General features: G+C 56.4%; 1 protein-coding gene across 18 annotated transcripts in view; it reads right to left on the bottom strand.

The window, feature by feature from the left end:
• RIMBP2 (RIMS binding protein 2) overlaps window positions 1-12,524 on the bottom strand; it is a 311,373-nt gene that overhangs the window by 26,266 nt on the left and 272,583 nt on the right. For 10 of the 18 annotated variants that reach the window (XM_074402014.1, XM_010347625.3, XM_074402019.1 and 7 more), the window contains 3 exons: window positions 10,762-10,908; window positions 4,767-4,925; window positions 1,127-1,846 (listed from right to left, as the gene is read on the bottom strand). In XM_074402014.1, the coding sequence (XP_074258115.1) occupies window positions 1,127-1,846; window positions 4,767-4,925; window positions 10,762-10,908 (1,026 nt within the window). The remainder of the gene's footprint in view (window positions 1-1,126; window positions 1,847-4,766; window positions 4,926-10,761; window positions 10,909-12,524) is intronic. The other 8 variants (XM_074402021.1, XM_010347629.3, XM_010347628.3 and 5 more) reach the window with 1 other exon arrangement.

Here is a 12,524-nt window from a genome sequence, read left to right as displayed (position 1 = left end):
GTGTGTGAGGTTTCAAAAAACTCCAAGACGGAAGTTTCTACATTTTATCAGCTGCAAAACTCAACATTCTACACCGAATCTGAAGATGCTGGGAACTTTAGGACTCAGACGGGTCTCCTTTCTGGCTAAATCCACGTTTAGATGAAGGTTAGGACTGACTAAAGAGAATCGCAGCGAAACCTCCCGCTCGCCATGAGTCAACGGAGTGAGGCAGTTCTCAGGAACACAGGCGTGAACGGTGGGAAGGGCGCTGGGGAGGAGGGTGCCTGCAGCGGGGCCTGCTGTGGGGGGGGCGGGGGCAGCTGCGGGCTGCGGTGGGCCAGCGAGTGAGCCACGGAGCGTGGATGGTGTGCCTCTGCCGGGTGGGCCCATCGCGAGCACACGGGCTCAGACCCGAGGCCTGGCGCCACGCGGATGGCTCACCTGTGTTTTCAATGAAAAGATCAGCATGACGGGACAAATGTTCTGAAAAGAGGACACGATATAGAGATGAATGAAGCCTTCGATGAACCCCTACACTCAAACCAACAGCATGCCCAGACGGCAGGGCAGGGGGACGGGCAGAAGGCTGATCATGGAAAACTGGTTCTGGAAACTGTGGGCACAGAAAAGAAATAGGGAAAAAACCCAAAAGCCTTAGAAATGATGTGCAAAAAAAAAAAAAAAAAAAAAATAGATTTCTTCATTGTTCTCTTTTCTTGCTTATGGATGACGGCCAAAAGCAATGAAAAAACGCCAAAACAATGAGGGAAAAACCCTGGACGATGCTAGTCGTCAGTCAGTCCCTGAGGATCACTGTGAACATGTGCGTGTTGCCAAACTTTCAGCTCATCACAGTTCAGCTAACCCTTAATTAAAATTTAGATTCAGTTGTCCTTTAATTCAAGCAGCCATACTCATTACTGATTCTGGGGGGTGGAAATCATTACACTAAGCAAAGTAAAGAAATCTTCAGCATGGTCAGAAGATTGGGAAGCAAACGGGGCTTGAGAAATCAAAAATGCAGGGAAAACCAAAGAGAGCCGGCAGCAGGGTCCCCGGGATGGACACCAGAGCAAACGGAAAACCAATGAGAATGGAACGGATTGGTTGGGCAAGTGGCTGTGAAAAGGTTTACGTCACACACCGGGGGGTCTTGTGCGACTCTGGGAGGTGGCTTTGCGTGTTGGGCAGCTGCCCTACTGTCGGGCATGGTTATGCTTTTCTTCCAGACACCCCGAAAATCTTGGTGCTCAGTGGGCTCGCCCCAGCTGTGCTTCCTGGGGAGCAGCCTCTCTGGGCTGGGCTGGGGGTCGGTGCTCCTGAGGACGCCACCAAGGCCCGCCTGCTCCCCAAAGTCTTCCTCGACGCTGTTCTGCCGGGTCAGCGTCCGCCGCCGGGCCAGCAGCGGCCTCACGGCCCTCCTGCAGGGACAGTGGCTGGGGCCGGGGCTGCACATAGCCACGGTGCTTCCAAAACCAAACCTCGACTCCTCCTCTTCACTGCCACAGTCCAGGCCGCTGTCCGGGCTCCGGGTGGCCGAGCGGCTGAACCGACAGCCCCTGTCTTCCGGAAGGAAGTCCTCCACGTGGGGGCCGGCCCCCGAGCCCCTGTGCTTCACCGGGAACCAGGAGCCGCGAGGGCCCTCGTCGCCCCGGAAGGGCCGGCCGGGCCTGCGCTCTCTGGCCAGCCCGCTCCGGGCCCCGGGGGCCGGCCCCGCACCCCGCCTGTGCAGCAGGCCGCAGCACTCCCCGTCCTCTTCCGCTACTTCGGGGATACTGAAAAGTCTCTTCCTGTGCTGGGGCTGGTGGGGAGACTCGGCCTGCTCCCAGAAAGCGCCTTCAGAGGTCCTATGCCCAGTGCACTCCTGACGGGGGGGTGTGTCAAGAGCAGGTGCGGGACAGACAGTGTGTGGCCAGCATGAAGTGGGGGCCGGGGAGGAAAGAAAACACAGACAGAATTAGTTCTGGAGGCAGCGAGGGGGGAAGCATGCGTCTACGCGGGCCGGGGCATGCCGTGGTGGGCTCTGGAATGAAGACAGAAAGGGTTATGGGCTGGTGCGGGGTGGAGGCCGAGGCAGGGCACACACAGAGCTAGCAGGCCGGGCGGGAGCCAGCACCATGCATCAGCCAAGGGGAGGCAGGTCAGATGCCGGCAGTACCGCCGCTGTGGGGGTGGGGGTGGCCACAGTGCCAGGGCAGACTGCCCACGGCTGCACCCTCGGAAACCCTGAGGGCAGCTGTCCCTGGAGGCTGAGCACGAGCGGAGGCAGTCCACCACACGGAGCCTCGCCTGCCCTGACCGTCCACTGGGGCTGCTTCCCCGCCAGTGCTCGGCACCCTCTGCAGGCCTTTCTGGGTAGGCCGTGTCCCCTTTCTCCCTGCTAAGATACAACCTGCATGAAACCACGCCATCCCCGGCCCTGCCACCAGCGCCCGCACACCATCGTGCAGAGTCTGTGTCAGCAAAGGCCTGGGGTCTGTCTCCTCTGCATCCTACATTTTGGGGTCCCTGAGAGCCAAATCTGAGCCACCACGGTCTCTAGCGGGTGGCATGGAGCTGGCCACACTGGGATCTGCTTCACCAGTGTCTGTGGCTCTTCTGCGGCCCGTCTGCATGTCATCACTCCACCAGGAACAGCCCTCAACTCACCCTCTACCTAAAGAGCGTGTTCTCAGGATGAAGGACTCCTGACTGGTCTCCTTTGAAGGGGCTTGGCTGACTGCCCAGGCAAAGTGTGGTCCCAGCTCCTGGCCATTGGCCCTGGGGATGCTCAGTAGAGATAAGCCACGTGGGCACAGAACAGGGCGACCTGTCTGTCTCTGGCTGTGGGCCCCTTGAGCTCGGGAGCCATGAGGGATTTGCCCGGTGCAGGGTCTGCCATGGCCCTGGGGCTTGCGCGGACCGGGCGAGGAGGCGTCGGGCACACACACTGCAGCCGCCGGCTCTCTGCCTTCACCTCCTGCAGGTTCGGGGGAACATCAGCTAATACTGGAGCGAATAAAGATGCCGAAAACAAACCATCCTCAGAGTGCAGGGGTGACAACCCCGGGCACTTCCCCAGGCAGGCGGGATGAATGAACCGGGCCAGCAGGGCCGAACGAACGCATGCCATGCCCATGAGGGCCGAGTTCTGCCACAGCTCCCCACTGCCAAACGTGTGCCCCGAGTGGCCAGAGCTCCGTGATGACCCATGATTCTCTAAAGAGAATCCAGAAATCCAGACCAGCCTACAAAATTTCTAAAAACTGACAGCACCCTGTGACTGGGAGAGGGAGGCTGCAGCCATCCTGGCCGCGCCCCAGCCCCGGTGATCCCCAAGTTGCTGAGAGGTGGAGCGGGTGGGGCTGTGTCTGTGTGTGGCGGGGTGTTCTGCCCAGCAGCTTTATGACGAATTCACTTGACCCTAGGCCACCTCCTGAGGAGAGAAGGTAACATGATTTCTCTACTAAGCAATTTCCACGAAGCCTCGTCCCGGCTCTTCCTCCGTCAAAAGGAGGGGAGTCAGGGACATGGGGAGACCAGCGGCCCGACTCATGGGTACTTTCTGGGTGCTCCTGGCTCTGGGGCACACAGAGGGGCCATGGGCCAGACTGGACCACTCCGGAAAGGCTGGTGTGAACCGGCTGTGGGGTGTCCCCGGGAGCGGCAGGGTGGAGTGCAGGGCTGTGCGTGCTGTGCCATGCAGGGTTTGCATAAGATCTGGCATGTTCTTTGGTGACAGGACATCCCCAAGGCCCTGCCAGGGCCGTTGCGGGAGAACATAAGTCAGTCTTCTCTATGCAAGTAGGCAGGCCTGGGGATCGGCACCGAGTCGGCAGCCAGATTTGGATGAGCCTTCTGTCCACCATTCAAAATGCACGCCCTGTGTTCCTGGAGAAGGCCGGGCCGGGAAGCTTCGCCCGGGGGATCTTCCTCACCAAGGCCTTTTTCATTTGGAAAACCCACAAAGCTCCTACCAATGGCTTGCCCTTTGTCTGTCTGCTGTGAGGCTGGGACCCGCAGAGGGCACCCCTCAGCCTTGCACAGGGCCCAGCGCCTGGAACTGGTCACGCCTCACTGAGGAGTTGGAGCACACCGCCTAGCAATCACAGCAGCGGCCAGGACTGAGGGGAAGCCACAGAGAGGGGAAACCTACCCTCCTTGAGCTCAATGTTCCTGCAGGTAACCTCCCGTCGACCCCTGGCTGATGGCCTCTGCCAGAGCAGGAGGGAGGGGTGCTGGGGTCTAGCGAAGGTGGTCTGAGCAGGTGCATGGAGCCTCCGCCTGTCTGTGAGGCCGGCAAGATTGGAAGCGGGCCAGCCCTTCCTCCATGCCCATCTCCGACCTCACTGTGCTTGACTCCCGCCCACCACCCAGCAGGGTCCACTGCAGTCCCCTCCTCTAAGGAGCTCCCTGCCGACCACACCGTCCCGGCCTCCACCTCAGACTTAGAGGCTGATTTGTGCGCTCTCAGCTGCAGGTTTTCTCAAGATGAGACTTAAGGCTGCAGGGGGTAGGGGCGTCTTCTTTGTTCTATTTCTCCCACTCCAGTTCCTGGCACAGAGGTGGGTGCCCCCTGGACGCTGCCAAATGGATCCCCCTAAACTCCTTTACCCAAACCTTTTGGCAAAGAGCAAGACAAGAGTGGAGGCAATTCCCGAATGCAGATTCAATAGTGAGAAAGAAGCGGATCCAAATCCGAGGGCTACTAGTCGCAGGGCAAGGCCCCTCTGGAGCCCCAGCAAAGGGACGCGGATGGAGCTACTCTGGTGACAGTGCACACGGCCCCTCCCCCTACCGCTCACCTTGAGGGCATTGTGGGACGTGCCGCTGGGCCGCCTCCTTCCCCCGTCTTCCAGCTGCATTTCGGAATACAGCTCCTCCTCGTCTTCCTCCATGATGTCTGAGAGGTCAGACCCCCGGCTGCTCTCCGTGTGGTACTCGTCTCCATGGCAACAGTGGGGCTGGGGGCCAAGAAGAGGGGCGACTGAGGGGCTCATAAGACACGTGGGCAGAATGGTCCATTTCTGGGCACCCTCGGCTTCTCCAGCTTATTGGCTGAACAAAGCCTCCACGCTCTGGTGACAGTGGGGATGAGGGCCCAGCAGGTGCACACGGGATCCAGCGTTGTGTGAGGGGCCAGGATGGTGGTGAGGGGGGTGTATATGCACCATAAAAGGGCACTTTGGTTTTAAAACACGCACATTGCCTGACACACACACACACACACACACACACACACGAGACGCTGGCAGACAGCCCAGCCTCACAGGAGGTGGAGCCACCATACAGTCTGTGTGCTCCTCCAGCCCCAGCCCGGCCTCGGCTCCACATGAAGGTTGTGCAGATAGCAGGGCCTCCGGGTGGAGGCTGGGGATGGCGTCTTTAGAGGAGAGGCCACCTAGTAACATGCCGGCTTGGAGACGGCGACAGCCCTGGTGGACTCTCATTATTTTACGTATACAGGGAAACTAAGGCCCACAGAACTGAGAATTTTTGTCCATGATTACGCAGATGGCCTTCTAACAGAGCTGGAATTAGGCTGAAACGGAGGCCTGAAGAGTGTGTGTTCCCACGCCTTTTCCAACGCGCCCTGTGTCCTCTCCACCTATCCAGGAGTGAATCGGCGCCTTCCCTGACCTCTGCTCAGGTTTTAAACCCAGAGAAAAGGCTGGAGCACTTTGTGTGGGACCCGTACCCCACTGAACTTTGAGATCAGCGTCCTGGTGCCAGCAGCAGCAGCCGGGTTCCCACTCACAGAGAAAGCGCCCGTCATGTGGTAATGGTGTTGAAAGTAAAGTAAGTAAAGCTGCAGCAACTCCAACCACACGCTCTGATGCGCTCAGATTTATGAATGCAATACACCATAAAGATACTCTGCTTTTGCTACATGATGTTAAGAACAGTTGATTTTGCTGGTGGGTGGCAAGATGAAGGTATTCAATAGCATTCTGTGGCATATTTGTTTAAACAATACTCTGGTGTCAGTTACTAACCTAGACAAAGATGTGTCTGTGCTGGCGTGACGATCAGTCCCTGGCCTGCTGAGGCGGCCGTGTGGCCACGCAGGTGGAAGGCTCTCCTGCCCCGAGCCCTCGAGAGGGCGGATGGGAAGGGCCCCGGCCAGGCGGTCTGCAGCACCAGCCTCTGAGCTACACCAGCTCTGACGCTTCCAACCAGGCACCAAGTGGAAGGCATGAAGCGAGCACGGTTTATGTGGATAAACCAAGGTGAAGCGAGCAGGGTTTATGTGGATAAACAAAGGTGAAACTGCATCTCACGAGGCCCCCCGAGATCCCTAGGCAGGGACTTCCCGTGCCACAGCACAGACTCACTCTATTCAACCCAGCAACGAGCTAGGGGCCAACTCTTGGGATGGAAGCGGGTGTCTAGCACTAGCCAGATGCTTGAGGTCAACCCTCCCCACTCCTGGACTAGTATTCTAAGCAGAGAGCTGTCCAGTGACTGGCCAAAGGTGCTCAGCCAGTAAACGATGGCTGGGCCCACCTCTGCTGACAGAGAACACGGTCTCCGAACTCCACCAAGCAGGTGCCTCCTTGGGGGACGTGGGGCCATGTCCAGTCCTCAGTGGAGAATGCTGGCAGGCAGCCCTCCCTGGGGAGAGGGGAGGGGCTGAGCCCACACCCAGCAGGAGGTCCGTGGCTATAAATTTCACTTACAGAGAAGCCCAGGCAAAGCCTCCCGAGGATTTTGACTGTCACTACAGCAGCTTCAGTCTTGCCGCTCAGAGAACCACCTCTGCTTCCCAGACGACAAATCACAGATTCCTCTTAAAAGCCTCTTTCCTGAGATTTCGTAAGGGTAGAGACTTTCAGTTACATGCGGAGCGGGTTCTGGGGGCCTCACGTTCAGCACGGGCATGCTGATTAACTTGACTGGGACAGTCTTCTTTTTATTTCGTCTCACCCTGTTGCCCAGACTGGAGTGTGGTGTCGTGATCTCAGTTCAGTGAAGCCACTACCTCCCAGGTACAAGCCATTCTCATGCCTCAGCCTCCTGAGCAGCTGAGATCACAGGCACCCACCTCCACACCCAGCTAACGTTATTTTTAGTGGAGACAGGGTTTCACCATGTTGGCCAGGCTGGTCTTGAACTCCTGACCTCAAGCGATCCACCCGCCTTGGCCTCCCGAAGTGTTGGGAATACAGGCGTGCGCCCCCACGCCCGGCCGCGTGTGACATTACACAATATGGACCCACATCCAGTCATGAAGACCTGCCCCTGGTCAGTGAGATACTTTTAAAAATAGATAACTGAAGACATGATTTATGGGTATAGTAAGCATTTCTCATTGTGGACGTACAAAATACGTTTGCAATATTGGAAGAATGGAGGTGACTTTTTCAGCACAAACGTGCCAGCTACCCTCAGCCTTCCTTCTCTCATTCATTCATTCGACAGTTATTCATTGAGCACCTACTGTGTGTGAAATGCTAGAGATACCATAGTCAACTGAAAGTGGCGGCTTCCACCAGCTAGGACGTCAGTGACTCTGAGCAGATGGGACAGCGCGGTGGGTAAGGGAGCCCGTGACAGGGCGGACAGTGTGGGGAAGCCGGCGGTCAGGGAACGCTTCCTGTAAAGCCGGCGGTCTGTGCACCAGCTCAGCTTCAGCCACCCCCACCCGCATCGTGATGCGTCACCCAGCCAGACGCCATCTGCATTCTTCGAATTGAATCAATATTTAATGTTACTTTTAAAGAAAATATCTCAACTGTAAATGAAAAACAAGTATCACTTGTCAGATAAATGAACGCAACATAAAACAATGCTGCTAAATATTAATGCTTTTTAAATTTTCATAGAAACAGACCTGTTTGTTCTGTTAAAAAAGACAGCAAGCACGAAAACATGGAAACAGCGTGCTTGGCCAAGCAGACTTCCTCTGTGGTCTCATCAGAGGACCAAGAGGCGCTCGGAAGCTCAGAGCTGTGTTTCTGCCACCCTGCTTCTCTTATCCAGAAAGTCATCTCTTGCGGCAGGTGTGGTCATCCAGAGCGGGGCGTCAGCAATGGTGGCCATCAGCCACATGTGACTGTTTACATGTAAACTAATCTGTAACTAATTTTATAGAAGTAAGAATTCAGGGCCTTGGTCACACCTGCCACATGTCAAGGGCTCTGCGGCCACCTGGGGCCGTGGTTGCCATTAAGACCGTGCTGAATGCTGATCTCAAAAACCAATGGGGGTGTGGGTCCCACACAGAGGACAAGTGCCCCAGCCTTTTCTCTGGGTTTGAAAGCTGAGCAGAGGTCAGGGAATGGAATGAGTCACTCCTGGACAGGTAGATAAAACATGGCACGCTGGAAACAGCATGGAAACAGGTATTCTCCAGGCCTCCATTCTAATTTCATTCCAGCTCTGTTAGAAGATCATCTGCGTAATCATGGACAAAAAGTCTTAATTCTGCGGGCCTCAGTTTCCCTGTAGACGTAAAATAAGAGCTTACATTTACTGAGCACTTACTATGTGCTGCTTGTGTCTGGCGTGCCGTCTAACATACAAAAAGCCCCACAGAACCTGTGCTGTGGTGGCGGGGGTTGCTGGCTCCACATTTGCTATGGACTAAATTGTATTTCCCTGCCCCGCCCCACACCATTCAGATGTTGAAGCCTTAACCACCAGTGAGATTAAGATTAAATGACATCGTGATGGCAGGACGTAATGCAATTGGACTGCTTTCCTTATACAAAGTAGAAAGACACCAGGGCTGGACAGAGAGGAGGCCATCTGAGGGCTCAAGGAGGAGGTACGGTCTGCAGGCCTCGGGAGGCCTCCAGGGAAACCAACCCTGCAGATGCCTCGCTCCTGGGCTTCCAGCCCCCAGCACCGTGAGAAACCACCTGATCTGTGGTACTCTGTGACGGCAGCCCCAGCAGACCAGTACAGCCGTCAGCAGAAATCCTACTTCCTGAACTCATCCAGGGCCCAGCACCAAGAAAATGAAGCATCTATGACCCGAAAGACCAAAACAAATACCTCTTTCTCAGCTGAGATGGCCCCGAAGCTTAGGGAAATAAAAGTTAGCTGGGACCCAGGGTTCGAGGCCTGGCTGGCACGGCAGCTGTCTAAATTCCTATACTGCAGGAAAACTCACACTCTTGCTAAACTCCTGAGCAAGAGGAGCTGTGGAGGAGGGGCTCGCTCCTCCCAACGCTCAGCTACAGCCCAGACCGTGCGCCTCCGACAGCTCCGACGGGACGGAGGACCACACTGTTTTCAGATACACGACTGTAGACACTGCGCCAGTTTCAGCTTAAAGAGGCTGAGGCCCATGTAGCTTAGGCGTTGAGTGCTGGGGTTGACCTTTCGATGAAAGAGCCAATTCCACCTCATTCTGACAGGAAAACCCTGCCCTGCAATGCACGTGGAGGATGCCACAGCTGTGTCTCCTCACTGCACGTGTGTGTGGCTCCCCTTGGAGGGAAGGGCAGCTTTTCCCCCAACCTGAATGCCCGCGACTCCCTGTGTAACGTGGACCCTGTGAGGCATAAAGACCACCTGCCCTTCCCTCTTCAGAGAGAGGACCCTCGGCACACGCCAGAGCCTCCCCCTTCCTGCTCTGCAAGCTGCTATCACCAGTAAAGCTCTCCTCTCTACCTCGGAGCCCGCCCGGTGGGCTTCTGGATGACACATCACTGATAAGCCATTTGCCAGAATCCGGTCCCTGTCTGGTAGTGGCCACGTGACCTCAGTCTGGTCAGGGAGATGTCATGGAAAGTCTGACTGATGGAAGTCTGGGTTCCATCCATCCCTTTTTTCCTTCCTGGGGTGCTCCCATAGGACAGCTAGGGCAGCTACTCTGTAACCATGAGAGAAGGGCCCACAGAATGCAAGAGAGGAGCCGAGATCCCTGACGCAATGGAGAGCCAGATTCCCCTGGCAGCCTCCTCCTGCAGACTGCCCGTGACGTGGGCAGCTAAGCGTCTTCATCATCACAGCCATGATTACGTGGACATTCTGTCTCTGAATGGTTTCGATCTTCCAAATGAGACCCTCATGGCTAGAGGAGTCGGGGAACTGGCCCAGCTGTGTTTGTAACCAGCCAGGACGTACACCCGGGCCTGAGGATGCCGTCCCCACTCCGGGTGTGGGCTGCCTTGCATGGGAGTGGGCACAGAGGGTACACATGACCTGATATCTACAGCGTCTGTCAGCTCCCGAGAGGCAGTATTCCCCAGGCCCTGGGCTATTCCCAATCCCTCCTGCTGTCCGATTTTAGTTCTTTATAGCACCAAGGACATTTGCACTAGAATATACATGATTGGAAATTAGACATAAACCCCAAACTGGCTGAAGTCTTCCTTCCGAGCCCAGCGCCGAGCTTTTGCTGTTCTGAAGGACAAATCCTGACCGTGTTACTTCTGTCTCCCATGAGGCCTCCCTGGCACACAGATGTCCAACACACCTCTGCCCAGTTAAAGGAGGGGAACAAGCGAACGGCAGGTTCTGCCTGAATCGAGACCAGGGGCCACCCACAGCCTAACCCCACCCGGACCCACAAAACCGCCGCCATGACCAGATACCGGGATGGTGCCGGGGGGAGGGTGGAAGCCCTGCATGTAGGCTTTTAAAACTGTCCCCAGTGAGGATATGTGCACAGGCACCTTTAAGCCTAAACTTGAGGAATCTAGCATGACTTGAGACCCTGGCTGGGCACCTCCCTCTCTCTCAGGGACCCAGACGTAGCGGGGAAAGTGCCCGTATCTCTTGATCTTTACAGGGCCCACTCCCAGCCTGTGCCACCAGGAGGGGGGTGTGGGCCCGGCCGGCACTCACCTGCTTGCCGAGTTCAGAGCCTTTCAGGAAGTCGTCCACCGAGGCACCCCTCCTCTTGAAGCCAGGGGAGTCGTAGGCGTCCTCCTCGTCAGAGGCAGCGTACTGGCCCGCGCTGCTTCTCTCTAGGAAGACGCTCCTTTTCTCTAACTTGGAAAGAGAAAGGAGACCCGCGGGTGAGCCGGGGCTCTCGGGAGGGGCCACCGTCAGCCACGCTCAGCCCCACCTGCACTCGCCAAGCCTTTAGGCCCCCCAGAGCCTGGCCAGGCACCCCCACACACTGCTCTGGGCCCAGCTCTGCCCGCCTCTCCCTGTCCCATACCCACCAGAATCTATTTTTTTTTTTCTTTCTGAGACGGAGTCTTACTCTGTCGCCCAAGCTGGAGTGCAGTGGCACGATCATAACTCACTGCAACCTCTGCCTTCCCGGTTCAAGCGATTCTCCTGCCTCAGCCTCTGAAGTAGCTGGAACTACAGCTGCCCACCACCACGCCCAGCTAATTTTTGTATTTTTAGTCGAGAAGGGGTTTCACCGTGTTGGCCAAGCTGATCTCGAACCCCTGAGCTCAGATGATCCTCCCACCTCACCCTCCCAAAGTGCTGGGATTACAGGCATGAGCCACCAAACACAGCCTTTTTTTTTTTTTTTTTTTTAACCTTTGAGGTAACGTTTGGATACAGATGACAGCTCCCTCCCTCCACTGGTCCCCTCTGCCTGGCTTTTGTTAATACTTTTATCAATTCACATTTGCCTGAAGCACAGGACTTAGAAGGGTCTGCTTTCTTCCCCGCCCCAGGCTCCCGTGCCCTCACAGCCTTCTCGGGGACCTGGGGCTGGAGCGGAGCTCAGCCCACAGGGCAGCTGCCACCCTGTCCTGCCCAGGGCCTCCCCAGAAACACCTTCTCCCTAGCTCGGGCCCGGGCTCCTGCCCCGTGAGCCAGTCAGAGCCACAGTGAACTCATTCATTCTGAAGGGTTTCCTTAGACAAAGGCCACACATGCATGGCTGATGTTTTTATTAGTGGCCAATGTTGAATTAATTAGGGAATTTCACAGAAGAGTGGCATTTCCAGTTTTTCAAGACATGCCAAGGTGCTGCCAGGGCGGGCCCTCTCCAGAGGACAGCGGGGTGGGAGGGGGCTCACTGCCCAGCATCGCCGTCATCCTCTCTGTCCTCCTAGATGCACATGACCTCCCAGGGTGCGTGCTCTGCCTCAGTTTCCCTGACCTGGCCCCCAGCCCAGAGGCAGGCTCACAGGAGGGCCGTGTAGGGTCCCGTGAGACCTACAGGCTGCTGACCCAGCAGGGCGAGGGCCCTGACCAGGGCTGTGCTGCTGCCTCAAAGGTGGACACGGCTCCACACACCAGGAGAGACAAGAGTGGGCTCTGGGTGGGGGTGGGGGTGCGGGTGCTCGGTCTGGCTCCAGCCCCACGTCAACTACCCCCGCCTTGCATGGGAGCCATTCCTCTGACTCTGCAGGCAGGTTCTCCAAAATGCATGTTCCGCTGCATATATCATCTGGAACACAGCCTACCACCATCCAAATGCTCTCTCCTGGACCCAGCAAAGGTGCATTGTTGCAAATATGTACACAGGTACCTATACACCCATATGTGTTTCTACACCTAAGTAGAGATGCTGCATACATAAGGATGCATACAGATACATCTACCTACGGATGTTCATCCACATGTACATATGCACATGAGTGATGTGTGTATGGATTTACAGGCATACACACACACACACACACTGTAGCCCAGAC

Source organism: Saimiri boliviensis, chromosome 7 (genome assembly GCF_048565385.1).
Source record: "Saimiri boliviensis isolate mSaiBol1 chromosome 7, mSaiBol1.pri, whole genome shotgun sequence".
Taxonomy (NCBI): Eukaryota; Metazoa; Chordata; class Mammalia; order Primates; family Cebidae; genus Saimiri; species Saimiri boliviensis.
Note: the sequence above shows the minus strand (reverse complement) of the source record. Positions and strands in the feature narration are given on the sequence as shown.